General features: G+C 35.2%; 1 protein-coding gene across 1 annotated transcript; it reads right to left on the bottom strand.

The window, feature by feature from the left end:
• Positions 1-2,302: 2,302 nt before the first annotated feature.
• Positions 2,303-4,060, bottom strand: LOC137407772 (uncharacterized). Its single transcript, XM_068094154.1, has 4 exons — positions 3,994-4,060; positions 3,784-3,839; positions 3,099-3,265; positions 2,303-2,963 (listed from the first exon to the last, which is right to left on the bottom strand). Exons 1-4 carry the CDS (start codon positions 4,058-4,060, stop codon positions 2,303-2,305), a joined length of 951 nt encoding a protein of 316 aa, XP_067950255.1.
• Between the last annotated feature and the right edge of the window lie 13,047 nt (positions 4,061-17,107).

Below are 17,107 nucleotides of genomic sequence, written 5' to 3'. Positions count from 1 at the left end.
ATGATTTATAATTGTGGCTGGATCGCATTACCATTTGCAGTAAAACAAATAGGCCCCTACACATTTCAAAGCTATGCATAAACTGTGATGGATTAGCTATAATCAAGAAATACTTCCCTATTTAAAAATCGTTACAACAGCCTACATGTGACCGTACTTAAACAAATCATTAAGCCTGGTTCAGACCGTTGTTATATGTATGGTGTGCAAAGTGCTGCACCCTGCAATTCAAGCTAATTGGCATGCATTCCACAGCCACACATTTAAGTAACTATCACTATGTTTCCATGATGCGCAGTGCTTCGGAGTTGGGCCCTCTCCGAACCATGGAAACGTCGTATTCGCACTGAAATCACTGCGCACTGATCAGTGCGAAGCCAGTGCAAATTCGCAGCAAGGAAACAGCTATTGCGCAGTGGCTGCGCATGGCTCTCTTGTTGTAGAGGCAGATTCATCGAGCGCCATAACCGCGTACGAAGGTTTTCTCGCGTATATTGTTCTTTTCTATTCTTCTGCTCTTCTTTCAATTAAATCTGGTTTGCACTTATGAGGATGATGAAGTTATTACTTTTTTGGACTTTATTATTGATACCAACACTTTTCAAAAGATAGATGGCAAGTCCCAAAGTAATATTAAAATATTCGATATGCTGGCTGCAAAGGTGGCTGAGCGAGCTGCGGACGGTGAAGGGAAGTCGTGGAGTCCAAAGACAGGGACTCAGTGGCGTATTAAATGGAAATCATTGAGGTCGAAATATCTACGCTACAAGGCTGAAGCATCAAAGTCAGGTAAGTAAAAGTTGGTCAAACAAAGCACCAGATACTTTTTCCTATCACGTAAAATTAATTCTATTTTGCAGATAGTCGGTGATTGACTTACCTATTATGTATTACACGATGTATTATCATTATTTTTGTTAAAAATAATTGTTTTCTAATAGCAATAAAACATGTAATGTACAATAGTAACATTTTATCAATATGTTATTTTATCTTTGTGATATACCATACACAACTGCTCATACTCACGCTGATACATTTGTCATTTCCGTTATCCAGGAGCACCAGCACCCTCGTGGCGCTTTTACCTAAAGCTTCAGGAGGTTATGGGTCATAGACCCATAGCTAATGAGGTCGACACGGAGGAGCAGGCAGAAAATACCCAAGGTTTGTGAAGCATTCTATTTACATACTATGTGATTGATCTTAAAAATAATTGAACAGAACTTGATTTCATGTAAAACCAGACCTGCTAGCTGCTGTTGAATTGTGTAAGGAAGGTGTTGCATTTGAGTGGGGTGGTCCTAACCTAGGGTATCTGGGTCGACAATACAAGACATATTAATAAAATTTTTATAAATTTATTTAAAAATATCTAATTTTAACAGATGTTGACTCTGATCAGGAGAGGCCCAGATCTGCTGTGTCAGCATGTTCATCTTCTTCGACCAACAGGAGAAAGAGGTCGAGAGATGATGAGGACATGCATGATTTGAAGAGGATCTTAACAGAGCAAAGACAAGACAAGCTAAAGGCTGTTGCTGCCATTATCGAAAAAAGTTCAATGACAATGTTGAATGGAATTTCTACTATTATGCAACAGATCATGCAACAACCCTCCACACCTTATGCCATGCCAAACCACCTCCAGGGCTCTGTCCCTTTTCCGCAACCTCCTAATGATACTTTCGCCAGATCACCCCACACCATCAGTAATACATTTCCTCACACCACCCATTGGTCAAATAATGCATTCACTTCAACCATACCACCCCACCGCCACAATATTTCTCCCCCGTGCACCCCACACTGCAACCAATCCTGAAAGGCTACCTACCTCATTGGCCAGTAATGAATTGTCAGGGTACAATGTGCCCACGTTAGACTAGTACTTTGAACTACGTAAAGACTTCACATAAATATTGGAGACAGTTCATGTATGTTCAGTTGAAATTATTGTTTACATTATTATTTTCTACTCTGTAAAGATTTTACATAAATATTGAATACAGTAACACAATTAGTTCAACTCACTCACAAAATTAATGTAACAATTTCAAATGTGGTTTTACATGTGAAAGGGACGGAGTAATGGCTGGGTGTGAACAAGGAACTCTTTGATAGTATCACGGATCTCAACTGCATCTCTAGTTTGCTCATGATTGAACACAGGTGGCGGCTGTTCACGTTCAGCTGGTTCATCTGCTAGTCTGTTGAGAAGGTGGCGGGGAATCCCAATTTTTCTAGTTTTCAGCATGTTATGCAATATACAGCATGTAGTAATAAGCTTGGGCACCAACTTCTACTTGACATCAATACATTTCCGCAGTATTCTCCAGCATGCCTTGAGTCTTCCAAACGCAATCTCGACACACATGCGTGCTTTGTTGTTGTAAACATTAAATGACTCCTTTTCGGGTGACAAGTTGGCCCCTGTGAAACCTTTAATGATTTGTCTAGATATAGGGTATGCAGGGTCGCCAAGGATGTAGAGTGGAAGACTCTCTCCATGAACAATTTTATCCCATTTTGGCATATTTTGCATCACTAATGTACTCAGCCTTGATCTTCTAAAAACGGCGGCATCGTGAGCACTGCCTGGGGTGTTGGCATAAACGTCTCTAAACAAATACTGAACATCAACCACCGCTTGCATGACAACACTTGGGTACATTTTCCTACATAGAAAATCAGCCATGCCATCAGCAGGTGGTATGATCTCAAAGTGTGTTCCATCGACAGCCCCTATGGCTTGTGGGTATTTGTAATTAGCTTCGATGATATCAGCAATCTCCCCTGCTTCTACATCTGAGTACCAGGTGATAAACTGATGTTTTTTTCTTGACATTGCATGGCAGAAAGCATACAGGCATCGATGGACTGTAGTCTTACTGACCCCGAACACTGTTGCAACTTTGCTATATTCGCAGCATGAAGCCAGTTTGAAGACTGCTATGCACACCCTGTGAATAAGAGAATATTGCCACAATTAACCAAACAGTTTTACAAGACATATTGAAAAATGTACCATTATTCCTATATGGCATGTTTTCCGTATGCCACAATTCCTACATGACATAATAAATGAATGGCATTACCTCTTCTTCAGTGGAACAGGTTTCCGTACACATCTTTCTTGAGGAGACATATCGTCACGTACTAGCTCACAAATCTCATCCACAATGGTTTCTGGCATTCTGAAATGCTGCAGCCACACACCTGGCCTTGACTTAGGCAAAACATTATCATACCAAGAGGGTGTCACCTGTGGGAGAGAGGAGACGATGAGTAGAAATGACAGAATAGTATGATGTGTTAACACTAATATTTTAGGATATTTATGTTTTAGCACTGTATTTCCAATTATTTTTTTTATAAATTTTATTGTTATATGTATTGTGAATATTGTTTGAAAAAATAAATGTCATACAGAAATAAAAATAAAAGCAACTAACATACTACTAATGAATGACAACTAAACAGACTTACACACTGAACAGATTCCCATTCAACAGGTAACTTTTTATTTTGTCTTCTTGTCTTTCTAGAAGTAGCTTCTAACAGTATGGCGTCCTGTCGCGTATTACTTTGTAAAAATTGTGTTAAAATTAGTAATACATTGTAAAGGTGTATTGTAAATAAAAGTGTAATTACGAGAAAAGCATAAAAAAGACGTTTCTGGCGTTCGGTCTGCATGATTGCTGTGCGCAAGCGCGGCGCGTGGCGTTCCTATTTATACACTTTCTCTTCTCCGACTGTTTTGCTAGAAATCATAATCATCACTGTGCAGCATGGAAGCGCCCGATCCCCTCGACTTCGGAGAGCGCAACTCCGAAGCACTGCGCATCATGGAAGCATAGTGAATTACACCCTACAAAAGAGTCGTTACTGGCGCAGTTGATAACTACATAGTGGTTGTTCACTTTCCGCTTGCGGAACACATAATGAATTTAAGATTACGACTTGCATCAATCCTAGCTAAGCGTAGCTAACCCATGAATACACATGATTGCGCAGGACAATGCTCTTGTGGAGTGCCCGCATTATCCAGTTGCTTCATTTTGCGATTTCATAGCAATTTGGTTCACATGAATCGTCCACCTGCATAAACTTTTATAGCAGCTCAACTAACAACAACATTCCTGGGATGTTCCAAATGTTAAGGCAAAATAACATTCCAAGCAAACATTTTGATAATGTTCAACAAACGTTATCGGATGATCATTCTAGTATTATGCTCCAACGATGTCGCAGGAATATTGCACAGAATTTTGCGCAAAAATATTATCATAACGCTGATTAGAATGTGACAGGAATAAAATTTACTAACATTATCATGACTTTGTTAGAGAACATTAATATTGAATGTCCCAGTAATGGCCCAGAACTGTTACTCTAGAATGTTTGAATGTAAACATTCATATAACATTGGCTTGCAATGTAACTGGAATACTATTAGGGTGTGACATAATCTTTACCTTCAAATGAATGGTCCAGGAATTTTACCTTGGAATGTTCGAGGGTTAACATCCATATAACAATGGCTTTCAATGTAGTTGGAACATGTTGGTGTGACATCATTTTTACTTTCCAATTAATGTCCCAGCAATTTTTTCAGAAATGTTTCTTTGGAATGTTTGAGTGTAAACATCCATATAACATTGGCTTACAAGGTCATTGGAATATTATGGTGTGACATAATCTTCACCTTCAAATGAAAGGCCCCAGCAACTTTCCAGGAGTTTTACTTTTGAATGTTCAAGGGTTAACATCCCTATAACAATGGCTTGTAATGTAGTTGACACGTTATGTTGTGACATCATTTGTTCTTTCAAATGAATGTTCCAACTATGTTACAGGAATGTTACTTTGCAATGTTTGAGTTTGAACATCCATATAACATTGACTTGCAATTTCGTTAAAAGATTACGGTGTGACATCATTTTTACTTTCAAATGAATGTTTCAGCAATTTTCCAGAAAGTTCGAGCATATGCTTGAACAATTTTTTATTGAAATATTGCAGTTTTGCAAATGACGACATTTCTGTACATACTTCTCTATTACAAAGTTCAGTTCTATAGTGTTTGAATACTATTAGACAGTGCTATATACCTTTCACTGATAGTTTAAAATCATGAATTTCAAAAGGATTAGGGTTAGTAGTAGAGGTGATAAAACAATGCTTTACTGACAATTAGAAAAAAATTGTGTAAAGCTGCATGAAAAAAAATCTTTGAATCAACATTTAAAATGATTTACAGTCTCCTTAAGTAGTAATTTTAAGAAAAAATCTAAGCTACTTCGCAATGGCCATAAGCAGGTCTGTGCAGAAAGCCTACAAAAACAGTTTGTCAGCTTAATAAGAAAGCGAGTAAGCTATGAATACCACTGAAGACAACCTTATCAATCATCAAGCAAATGTCTAAACATAGGCTATAATTTAAAGAAATGATGCTTTTTCTGTTGCCTACAAGTTGCTAGATGAAAGTAACTGTTTCCATCCCAAACTGTAAGTTAATTTTTGTATTTTTTTATTTATTAATGTTGTGCATTTACGCGTTTTTGCTATTTTGTATGTTTCACACAGTGTACAGGTAACAACCCTTTCTCAATAAACATTGTAAACAAGTACTGTTGGCCAGTTATAATTTAGCACAGCCATATAACTTGAGTAACACGACAAAAATAAAAAGGTTTTTACCATCCATCACGTATTATTTAGCAAACATTTTTTGCAAAATTGTTTTACAAAAAAAGGTTTCCAAGCATATATTGTATTAAAATTCCGAGATGTAATTGATAAATATAATTTTTGCATAGTGGTCACTAAGAAGGCATAGCCTTTATTATCCTATAAACTTATCCCATTAAACAGGTGTGTCATTGCTTGAAACTACACAATAATAATTACTTCTTCTGATCAGTAATAATAACAATAACAAATAGATGTGAATGAAATTTTACCGTTTTACTACACAAACAACTTTACTTTGTACCATATTCATAACATTGCACTGAATGATAAATAATGAAAAATTGTCAATTGATTTGCCAAGTACAGTAGTTGTCTTCTCTTTAAAGGTAGTCCAATTCACAAATGTGTGACAACTCTAATATTACATTGACTCTTTTCTCTATTGTTTGATTAAACTATAGTCCTAACATGTGACAGTAATTGAATCTTATTAGCACATACAAACACAGTTTATTAATAACTTTTATTGGCTACTAAATATTTCTTTTAAAATACTATAGGTGGTAAACTGTAAATTTTTGTAAATGTACAGTATGTTGAAAGAAGTAATAGGCTATTGTGTAGTTTCAAACAATGATACACATCTACTGCCAAAAAGATTTGTGTACAAGTGCTGCCAGTATTATTAGGCTTCAGTAGATAGATAGCAAATCATTTATACAAAGTAATGTGCAATACACTGATATGTCAATATATTGAGAAGTGCACCGAGAAAGGTGCAACAATTTTGCTTTAAATTTGAAAAAAAACATGTACAATTATAAGTCATTTTTAAACAAATTTCAAATTGAAAAACAAACATAATGAAGAAGTAATATTTGTTTTTAATGAGCATAAACCAATGACAAAATAAAAGTTGTTTCCAAAATTTGAAAATATCTTTTTTCTGTGAATATGTCATTCTGTGACCTTCATTCCTTCTACCTTAGTCAATAGAATGACATTTATTATATTATCTTATACACAAATGGCTAACTATTAAATTCTAAGAAAATAATGCCGCCTAAATAACATCAGCCTAAACTTAGACTGAATCAATTATGCAAAATACTTGTTTCTTTAATTAGAAAATATATACAGTACATGTATCTCTGTTGCACCGACTTCTGTCAGCCAAAGCATTAGTATTGCGGATACTGGTGTCAATAACTGTTGTTATTGACACCAGTAGCCGCAATACTAATGCTTTGGCTGACAGAAGTCGGTGGACATGCTCTCTGCTGCTAAAACCACTTATCTTAAACTTAACTGTAGGATTATTATTCCAACCCTCTAGACAAAAGCATCAACTATAACAATTACATAAAATCAACAAAAATTCGTGTCTTATTCACATAAACATAGTAGCCTACTCTTAAGATACAACAATACAGCTAATGAAATAAGCAAAAATAAAATAAGTCAAAATTTTACCATATCGCTATGTAGAGTCAAAATGTGGCAATTTTCACTGGAAATCATTCACACACTCACACACACATGCACGCAAGCACGCACGCACACATGCACGCATGCAAACACACATCTTAGGCATAAAACTTAATGGAAATTTTTAATCAAGCATGGGTCAAAAATGAAATGCATCCATGAGATTGTTTCAATAGAAATGACAACAAACAAGTTGCAGAAATACTGCAAATATGTACTAACCATTGCCACAGATGCATTACTAAAGAAATTTACGTCAACATCTTTTGCTAAGCTGCAGAGATATTCATAAGCACTTGCTGGGCAGCTTTCACTGTTTTGCACGCTGTTTGAGGTTTCTGCAAACAAACTTACAAAAAAAGTACATTAGTTTAAGGCTACCTTTCGCAAACTTATCAGCAAATGTGGTGCAAAATCAGACGCTGGTAAGACAGGTAATGCTACTGCTCAAAACAAGATTCTCATCATATAGGCTACTCCAGAAATTGATCAGTTTGTGGATCTCACAATGATTTCAAATGTCAAATTTATGTTACATGTAACAGTATAGTCTATATAGCTGGCTGCATTTTGCAAAAACTAATTAAAGTGCTGTCACGTGACATTGGCAGTCAGTCGCTGGTTACCACAAAGTCAAGTATTCGCTACCGACATCTCTATGCTCTACTCGAGCTGCAAAACAATGGAGGATTGGTTCGTCCATCAGACGGGGTCATCAGGATCCTGCTAGTTGCAGATAAATACTTTCCGTATTAATGCAAAGCCAGATCCACTTCATTGTGTGGTGTATGTTATCAGACTGTAGGATCTAGTGATGTGCTATGTTTTAGAAAACACCTTACGGACACAGCAGATGGCATATCCAACCACTGCTTTGTTGATGAAAAACCTTATTTAGTTGTTTTATAATTTCCGACAGCGTCATTATGCTAAAATCGTACAATCAAACTGCAAGATGCATCTTTCCGGCATACAATACTAAAGCAGTACTTTTTAATGGCCTGTAACAATGTAATCTAATGTAATCAATGTAATGTAATATTCATCTGTAGCTGTTGTTGTGCTGTAATTTCTAATCCGATTTAATTCTAAGAAACTCTGATGCACCTTGGCTCAATATTCAGTGGTATACAAGTCTTCTTTTACACAGTTTCTGTTATGTGTATGTATAAGTTTAATCATCTGATTACACTAATTCTTGCATTTCCTTGTTTGCACTACTTTGATTATCCTCCATTACAACTGTTTTTAATTTCCATTTAGTTGTTGCAGTAGTTTATTCCATCTTTTACAGATACTGTATTATACATATCATATATTCATGAGCTATTATCACTTAAATCTTAAAAACGGTTTCTGTTTTGGCAGCATATGTGTTGTTTTTATCGAAATATTTCATGTGCTAAGTTTCTCCATTATGGTTTATGCATATGTAAAATAATTTTTAATATAATGGAACAGTTTTTATTTGCTTGAATATACCATCTGCTGGGTTTATGCATCTGTAATACAACTGTTTGTATGAATAATATGGTCCACGAAAATCTACTTTACATCTACTCATCATTTATTACATCCCACTCCATATGTTATAAATAGGTTTTCTTCTATCAGGGCACTCTAAACGTTGTGTAGGAAGAGTTTTTATTAACACCCAGCTAGAAAATAACTATTAAACATGTACCCTTATGTTATTTTTCACTGTTTGTTTACAAACGGAACTAGTATATGATTAGCCCTCCAATATGGCGTGTGCATTACATATCACTATCAATGTAAAAAAGTCATATGCGTGCCATTCCAGGGGTTTTAAGTTCAATGGCTTGAACGAGACATACACAAACTTTTGAGAAATATTTATATAAATATAAACATTAAAATCTTTGCTAAGATGAATATTTCTCTGATGAAATTTATCAAAGAAATTTCCAAACTTTTTCATCCAGTATTAGATTGGCAGTCTCCATGTTGTTACAGATTTATTTTTAGTAAAGCTGTCAGAATTACATGACTTGACATAAAGGATTGCTTAATGTTTCGTATAATACAACCCATTGTAAAAGTATCAACTCAGTCAAAGCTGTTCAGTGAACTGTGAAATAGGTTATCTTGTTTGTCAATCATTGAGCACAGCTCGCTTCAAAGAATGAGTATGTGAATTTCATAATACATAATACTATGACACACACATTGTGCTACCGTAGTAGAGGAGTGTTAACTTTCCAAGTGTTTACAAGTGTGGGCTGCAGAAGGAGCTATAGTCAGAATTGTATGATTCAGGTAAGAGGCTGGTTATAGCCACAGACACACAAGTCTTATAAGTTCCTTAAGGATTATGTCAATCATATACCTATGTTACAACTAGATTTATTAACAAGATGTTATTGGGTATCATACACTAAGTACAAAACCTTGTTAGTTGGTAAATGAAAGCATCGGTCAGTCAACTGACAGACGGTGTTTAAAAATCATCTGTGCTAAATAATGTTGTAAACATGTAAACACTAGCTTTCTAAGAGTGTACGAAAAATATTTTCCTTGTATTTTGGGAGTTTAGTCAGAAATAATTTGTTGTTTCGCCGCTTCTTTCATTTTGAAATAATAGCAATATAATGAAGCTAGTAGGTGAACAACAGTGTGTCACTTAGTACAAAGTTTAATTAGGAGCGTGTACAGTGAAAGGATAATACATTTTTATGAGTTGAAAACAGTTCCAGATTAAAGTTTTTGTGTTTATGTCATAAAAAATGAGATTAATGTAGAAATTGATGTTTTATGAACCGATCATTGACAGAGGGCAAAGCAAGCCTTTTTTGCCTCAGGTTACTACTTATATATTTGTACAAATTTTTAATCTGTTTTGACATCTAAAAAAAGTTGTGTTAGTTTGTTGTGATAACATCTGGTGAACCAGCTAAGCAATGCCATACATAGTCATATTTTTACAGATGCTAGTAAGAACTAAAAAGACAGAGGCTGTTTGACTCACAAACCACTTGCTGTTTCAGAGTTTGTTTCATTTTGAAATGATAGCAATAAAGATGCTAGTAGGTAAACAACAATTGATTTTTTAGTGCAGAGTTCAATAATAAACATCTGCAGTTAAATAATACTATATTTTTATAATTTTTACGTTTTTAAGTTAAAACCTTTATGCCTAATTTTCCAAAAATTTGTTTCCCTCCATTTACTATTTGTGTATTCGTACAGTTTTTGAATCTGTTCTGAGGTTTGCATGCAACATGCTAGCTCATTAGCTAAACATTTGGGGAATTAGCTATGCCACATACCATACAGGTAAACACTTTTCGAAATATACGTACACGTACTACTAAGCGCGAAGAAGAAGGAAACATTTGATTTTTGGCACAAAGCTTTCGAGTTTCATGACTCATTTGCATTTAATATTAGCACGCGCCAACGAACTGTGTAGGTAGCAAACAAACTGTTGCGAAAGTGTGTCGCAGCTCATAGTCACCTGAAATTTTTTTTATGAGCAAACAACTAGTACGCTTGCCAGTCTGGTGCACTGTAAGAGATGGTTATGAGTAATCACTACAAGAATAATTTGCCCACAAAATGACAAGGTAGTGGTAGTGGTGTAGTGGTAGTTCGCTTGCTTTTCAGTCTGATGCTGTGGTTTCAATTCCCATGCCAATCTATCTTTTTTCTTAATGTTTCTAGCATGGCTTTGGACTGACTGACAGATATAGCTCTTACTATAATAAATGTTGTTTTAAGGGTTGTCTTTTCTTGAGTTTGAGATATTATAATAACTAGCATGATAGGTTTGGTATATAATTTTTAAATACTTCCATATATTTTTTTAATTGTTGCTCGTATGGGGCAAGAGTATTTGTTGTTTGCTCAAATTCTAAAGATACTAATATGATATTAATAATAATAATATATGATACAATATGATACAATATGATACTTGAAATGCAGTACAGATGTTTTAATCAAAACCAACTCCCAAACATATTTACATGTAGGTGCGCCTAATCATGTACACAAATTATTAGTCAGACAAGCTTGAGTGACTTCATAAGACCTGCTATAACATTCAGCACGTTGGAATATTTAGGACATATTTACATAACTCAGATTTCATCTGTTAATTGTGTTTGCACTCCGTACATTGTTAAAATACTGCCAAAGATAGCATTCTTAACAGCGATAAGGCAGTCATCACGTAACAGGAATACAAAATGAGTCATTGGGAGTTTCACTGACACTCAAATTGTAAACGTTGTGTTAAGGGGTTACTATTTTATACCAAACATCATTGAGGAAAGAGTGATCTCATACTTCTAGCCAATTAGACCAAATTTGGATGTTAAGCACCGTGTTGTGATTCACTGTGTAACGAAGCAAAACTTTTTCTCTCAACCTTGCCAACATTCTGAATTGTTCTAGAATACATAAGTTCTTACGTTCTACTAGTTTTTTCAATCCTGGAGGTAATTCTAGAATATTCTAGATGCCATAAGTTCATACACCGTAATAGTTTTGTCTGGTATTATTTACCTTAATTTTGGAATGCTCTAAAATACAAAAATGGTGACAGTCCAATCCCTTTCCTTGAGTAGGTAGCATGTTAATGCTACATCTCAAAAAAAGGGATTGTTGCTATTGCATATTTGTGTATTAGCATCAAGTTGCCAATACACAAATATGCAAATATTTAGAAAATAACAACATTCTTACGACACAATAATTTGGTTTCAGAAAAATCGAAGAACTAGCCAAGCATTAATTGAGCTCACAAATAAAGTTTTATCTGCAATGAACCATGGCAGAGCAGTCTTAGAGATATTTGTTAATTTTAGTGAGGCTTTTGACACTATTGACCACAATACACTCATTTATAAATTAAATTACATGCACTTTTGATCGTCTTCTATTCACTGGATAAAAGCTAGTTGGATTATGAAAAACAGGTGACCTTTATAGAAAACTATAAATCTAGTTTTCCAACTATAAATTGTGCTGTTCCTCAAGGTTCTATCAAGGTCCAACCTTATTCTAAATATATATTAAGGATCTAGTGTCATCTACTAATCATTTAAAATCCATTCTACATGTAATTCTATATGCTGACAGATCAAATTCATTTTTCAGTTCAACAATTTGAATAATGACATTAATATAGTTGACAATGAACTATTATAAGCTAAGTTAGCAGATAGAATCTATGTCAGGCCTGATTAGTAGATGTTTTAAATTTTTACTCAAAAGTTTTATAAAGTTAATATACAACAGGTTTATTAACTCAGAAATTAGTTACTGTCTGGAGTCATGGGGAAGTGCTCCATTTTATTATTGAAACAAAAAAGTAATACCACAAAAACATCCAATGTGCTTAATATTTAATAAACCACAACTAACTTCATCTCAGTCCCTGTTTGTTCAGCTGTCTGTGTTGCCTGTTGATAAAATTTACCAGTATAAAATTATTTTGATAGCTCATTCAAAGTTTTATTCAAGTTATTTCAAAACAAATAAAGATTCACACTGTAACACCAGATTTCTATAAATCAATCAAACTTTACCATTATTTTATACTGCTTCAGGTGACAAAACAATCGAACACAGAGTACCATCATAATGGAACAGTCTTCCAATAGACTTACGCAAAACCTTTGTATTTACTAGTATTAGAGTTAATGTTAAAAGCCATTTGTTAAGCCTGGATTAAACAAAAACTGTTGTTTGAGTGTGCCAATTTGTGTGGGCCCGTGCCTCGACTAGCTGGAGTGTTACTCTGCATGTGGGCCTCGTCACGCCTTAACAAGTAGGAACTAAGTTTTCAGTTATTTTGTTTAATTTAATCAATATTATCACCAGATCTTCATTTTTCTCAATGTTAGATTTCTACCAATTGATGAAATACACACACACACCGCACACCGCACACCGCACACCGCACACCGCACACCGCACACCGCACACCTGGCACCGCACACCCCACACCGCACACCGAACACCACATACCACACGCCACACATATACCACATCGTTTACTGCTCACCGCACACCGCACATCGCACACCGCACACCGGGCACCGCACACCCCACATTGCACACCGCACACCACATACCACACGCTACACATCATATACCACACCGTTTACTGCTCACCGCACACCACACACCACACACCGCACATCCACACCGCACACCGCACACCGCACACCGCACACCGCACACCGCACACCGCACACCGCACACCGCACACCGCACACCGCACACCGCACACCGCACACCGCACACCGCACACCGCACACCGCACACCGCACACCGCACACCGCACACCGCACACCGCACACCGCACACCGCACACCGCACACCGCACACCGCACACCGCACACCGCACACCGCACACCGCACACCGCACACCGCACACCGCACACCGCACACCGCACACCGCACACCGCACACCGCACACCGCACACCGCACACCGCACACCGCACACCGCACACCACCGCTATCACATCAGCATAAGAGCACTCCCCTCCAGCTATTATCATATAATTACCGGAAAATGTAGTCTATAATCAGCAATATGAAGTCTGTAGAATACAACAGACTTGAAAAAATTGTGTTTTAGTTAAGCAATACTTCCATCTCTATTTAAATCTTTTCAATGTTTTTAGTTTTGAAGCTGTCATCAACGGAGTAGGCTATGTAATATATTTGTAGTATCAAAGCAAATTACACCTTGGCTGCTTTAAACACTCTGAGCTCAATATTAAATATTTTACAAAGAAGAGTGTGCTACTAGCTTATCAATCAGTTTGGCAAGTTGCCAACTGTCCTTCAGATCTGTTGCTTAACAATCTTTTTTAATAGTTAGTCAACTGAATTTTGAACTGCGACTTGTTACCTTTGATCTTTTAGTTAATTCAGTGAGCTTTGAATGGTTAGTCTGCGATATGCTCTCTATGGGGAACAATTACTATAACAGAACAGGAAGGCAAGTACAGAGCTTGGCCTTTTAATTCTTACTCAAGGAAAATGTGTAATCTTTCACATAAGTCCAGAGCAAACAGTTCCCCTCTCCTTTTGTTTGCTCAAACGTAATCTAACGCCCTCTTGATTTATTAACTTCTAGCTATATCATCCCACGTTGATTCATTGTTTAATTAGGTTTTTGTAAGCACACTTACAAGCATTTTCAACCAGAAAAGTTATGCTTTTTGTTTCATTACAATGACGATAAGGTGAGACAGAAAGGAGATTTTTTATTGCCCATTGCTTTATCAACTGATATGAATTGGACAGCGTTATTGTAAAAGTGGTGAACTATAGAAATTTATCTTTTTCAACGGCTCTCTAAATATGCCAAAAAGTAATTCCAAAATTTTTATGAAGAACCGGCTACCTTCCCAGTCATCATCTACTCAGCATCATATGAAGATGTCTATTTGTATGATTCTTTCACTACAAATGAATTTTAACTTCTTAAATAATTCCTTTAACACCTAGTTAAACAACTTGTAAACTTTAACACTTTAACCATTTTTAAAACATTGCAAAATAAACAACAATGGAAATATTTTGGCTTCATTTTGGTAGTTTTTTGACAAAATATTATTTAGGAAAACTTTGTATTCTATATATATATAATAAATATGCTAAAATATAAAAACACATTAATTGCATAATTATTAGTTTGACTGTTAGTGATCAGCTGTATGATGCCCCCTTTAGTTGCTAACTTTGTAACTGATGTGGCTAAAGCAGCGCTGTGTTAAAACCAAAAATATTATATTTGTTGAATTGCTTTATCTTCTGTTTTATTATTGTTTAGAAATTTCAAATCCTAGAATTCATTTTTGCGGTATTTGCTACATTTTGAGGCTCTGAATAATTTCAAATTGACCTTTCAAAGTTTTTTCAGGAGTATTATTATTCGGACAGAAACTATATTTAAAATTGATTAGCAAAACTGCGGCATGAAAAGCCTTCTTGTTTTTGGCAGGCCCGATGTCAACTCATAATTATAGTTTCACCTACCTTCTAATAGTTCAAGCAATATAGTTTGTGTCATGTACACTGCTTTGTGCTCTGCGGCTATTCCTTTAGGCTTGTTATATACCTAATAAGTTAGAAAACCATAATATTTTGCATTTAGCAGAAATTGTTATCCTAACTTGAGCATCACATGAAACTAAAATTTACAAAAGGGTTCAGGAAACATAAAATGCGCTGTGACAATTTGTAATTATCTTTTCATTGAAACGTTCAGTTTTGTTGTAGTTGCTTACATATACTCGTTACATACATTGCATATAGTTATTTCAAGTTGTATGATGTTCTGTTATGTCCATGTTGTTTCTAATATGGATGAAGACTGCGGAAGCCAACCAACATAGTGTCTCGGCGATTTCTGTTGCAGTTGCAGACTATCTACTAATGCTGCACTATGTAGATACTAAAGTATGTCTTATATAGAAAAAAAATACTTCAATTCATTATAGTTTACTTAATGTTATGCTAGTCGAATATTCACAAAGTGCCCATCCTAATTTGATAGATATATGTGAAAACCTGACTACGGGTTATATATAACCCGTAGTCAGGTTAGGGCAAACATTGATGCTGCTAGTAGAACATTAGATGCTGCCAGTAAAACATATTTCTTTTTGATAAAAATTCAATTTTATGATTGTCATTATGAATGAAAAGCGAAGAGCCTCAAAAATTTCCATAAATAATAACTAACTGATTTATAAATACTTTAAAAAAATTGTTTGACATAAAACCAATACAGTTATTGCTCTCTACTTTAGTATTTCTAAAAATCTGTAACTTTTAAGGTAAATATTTGTTAAAAAATGCAACAGGCAACAAATTTGCATTAGCAGAAAAGTTTTTACCAGCTAGTTTTACATGCCAAGTTTTTTCACGCTAGTTGAAAAAATTCTAATTTCCTCATCATGATTATGAACATGAAGTTTTTGCAGTCGTTTGGTGCTATTAGCATTAGCGACTAGACAGGCAGTTTAGTTTTTGCTCGTGTTGAAATTCACATTCTTGGTCAAGTGACAACCAGTATTATTGTCAGGATATGCATAATGTACTTAAAATAGTCTGCACCTGCCACAGGATCATGAAAATCTTAATTTATTTATATATTTTGTTACTACTTTGGTGCCTCATTATCTGCATAACTGTGTTAATTGAATACCATTGAATAAAATATAATTATTTCATCTCATGATTAGCTAAAGAAATTAAATTCCACACCATTTACTGGAAATGTGTTGAGCAGTGTTAATAAGTGTCTTTGTTATCCGTAGCAGCTAAATTTTTTTCTAGTTGTTATATATATTTTTTTCATTTTGCTCAGAACCTTTTGAATATGCTCATAGACAAAACATTAAAATAAATGTTTCAAAGTTCATAACCTTTGAGTTCCAAAATTAAATAGAAATACTTAGAAATACGAGAGGCTGAGATTTAATACAAAAATAGCTTTGTTTGGGATTTTTGATCCGGAATTCTCTATGCCACTGCTAGTGCTTCAAAATTGTTGTCTAATGATGTAAGCTATAGGTAAAAATCTCTGAAGCCCATATAGAAACTTTAGTATAAATATTAAAGCTATCACTCTCTCTTTAAAGTTCAGCTTTAATGAAAGATTTGTTGCATTAATCTAGAGACGCATTTTAGGTTTATAACTTCTTCTGCTGGTTTCTCATATTTTTACTGCTGGTCTCCTGAACTCCCTACCAAAGCAAGCTATACATAAAGGCTTATAAAATCTATGTAACAAGTTTTGTATTAACTGCTGCTAAAGCTGCCATCATCAGTAAGAAACGACTATAATTTAGTTTTTTTATCAAACAGGAATGCAATGTTGAGTTCAACGCTGAGTCCATGAATTCAAATCAGCTTTTGTCTCTTTTAGAC

Source organism: Watersipora subatra, chromosome 11, assembly GCF_963576615.1.
Source record: "Watersipora subatra chromosome 11, tzWatSuba1.1, whole genome shotgun sequence".
Classification (NCBI taxonomy): domain Eukaryota; kingdom Metazoa; phylum Bryozoa; class Gymnolaemata; order Cheilostomatida; family Watersiporidae; genus Watersipora; species Watersipora subatra.
Note: the sequence above shows the minus strand (reverse complement) of the source record. Positions and strands in the feature narration are given on the sequence as shown.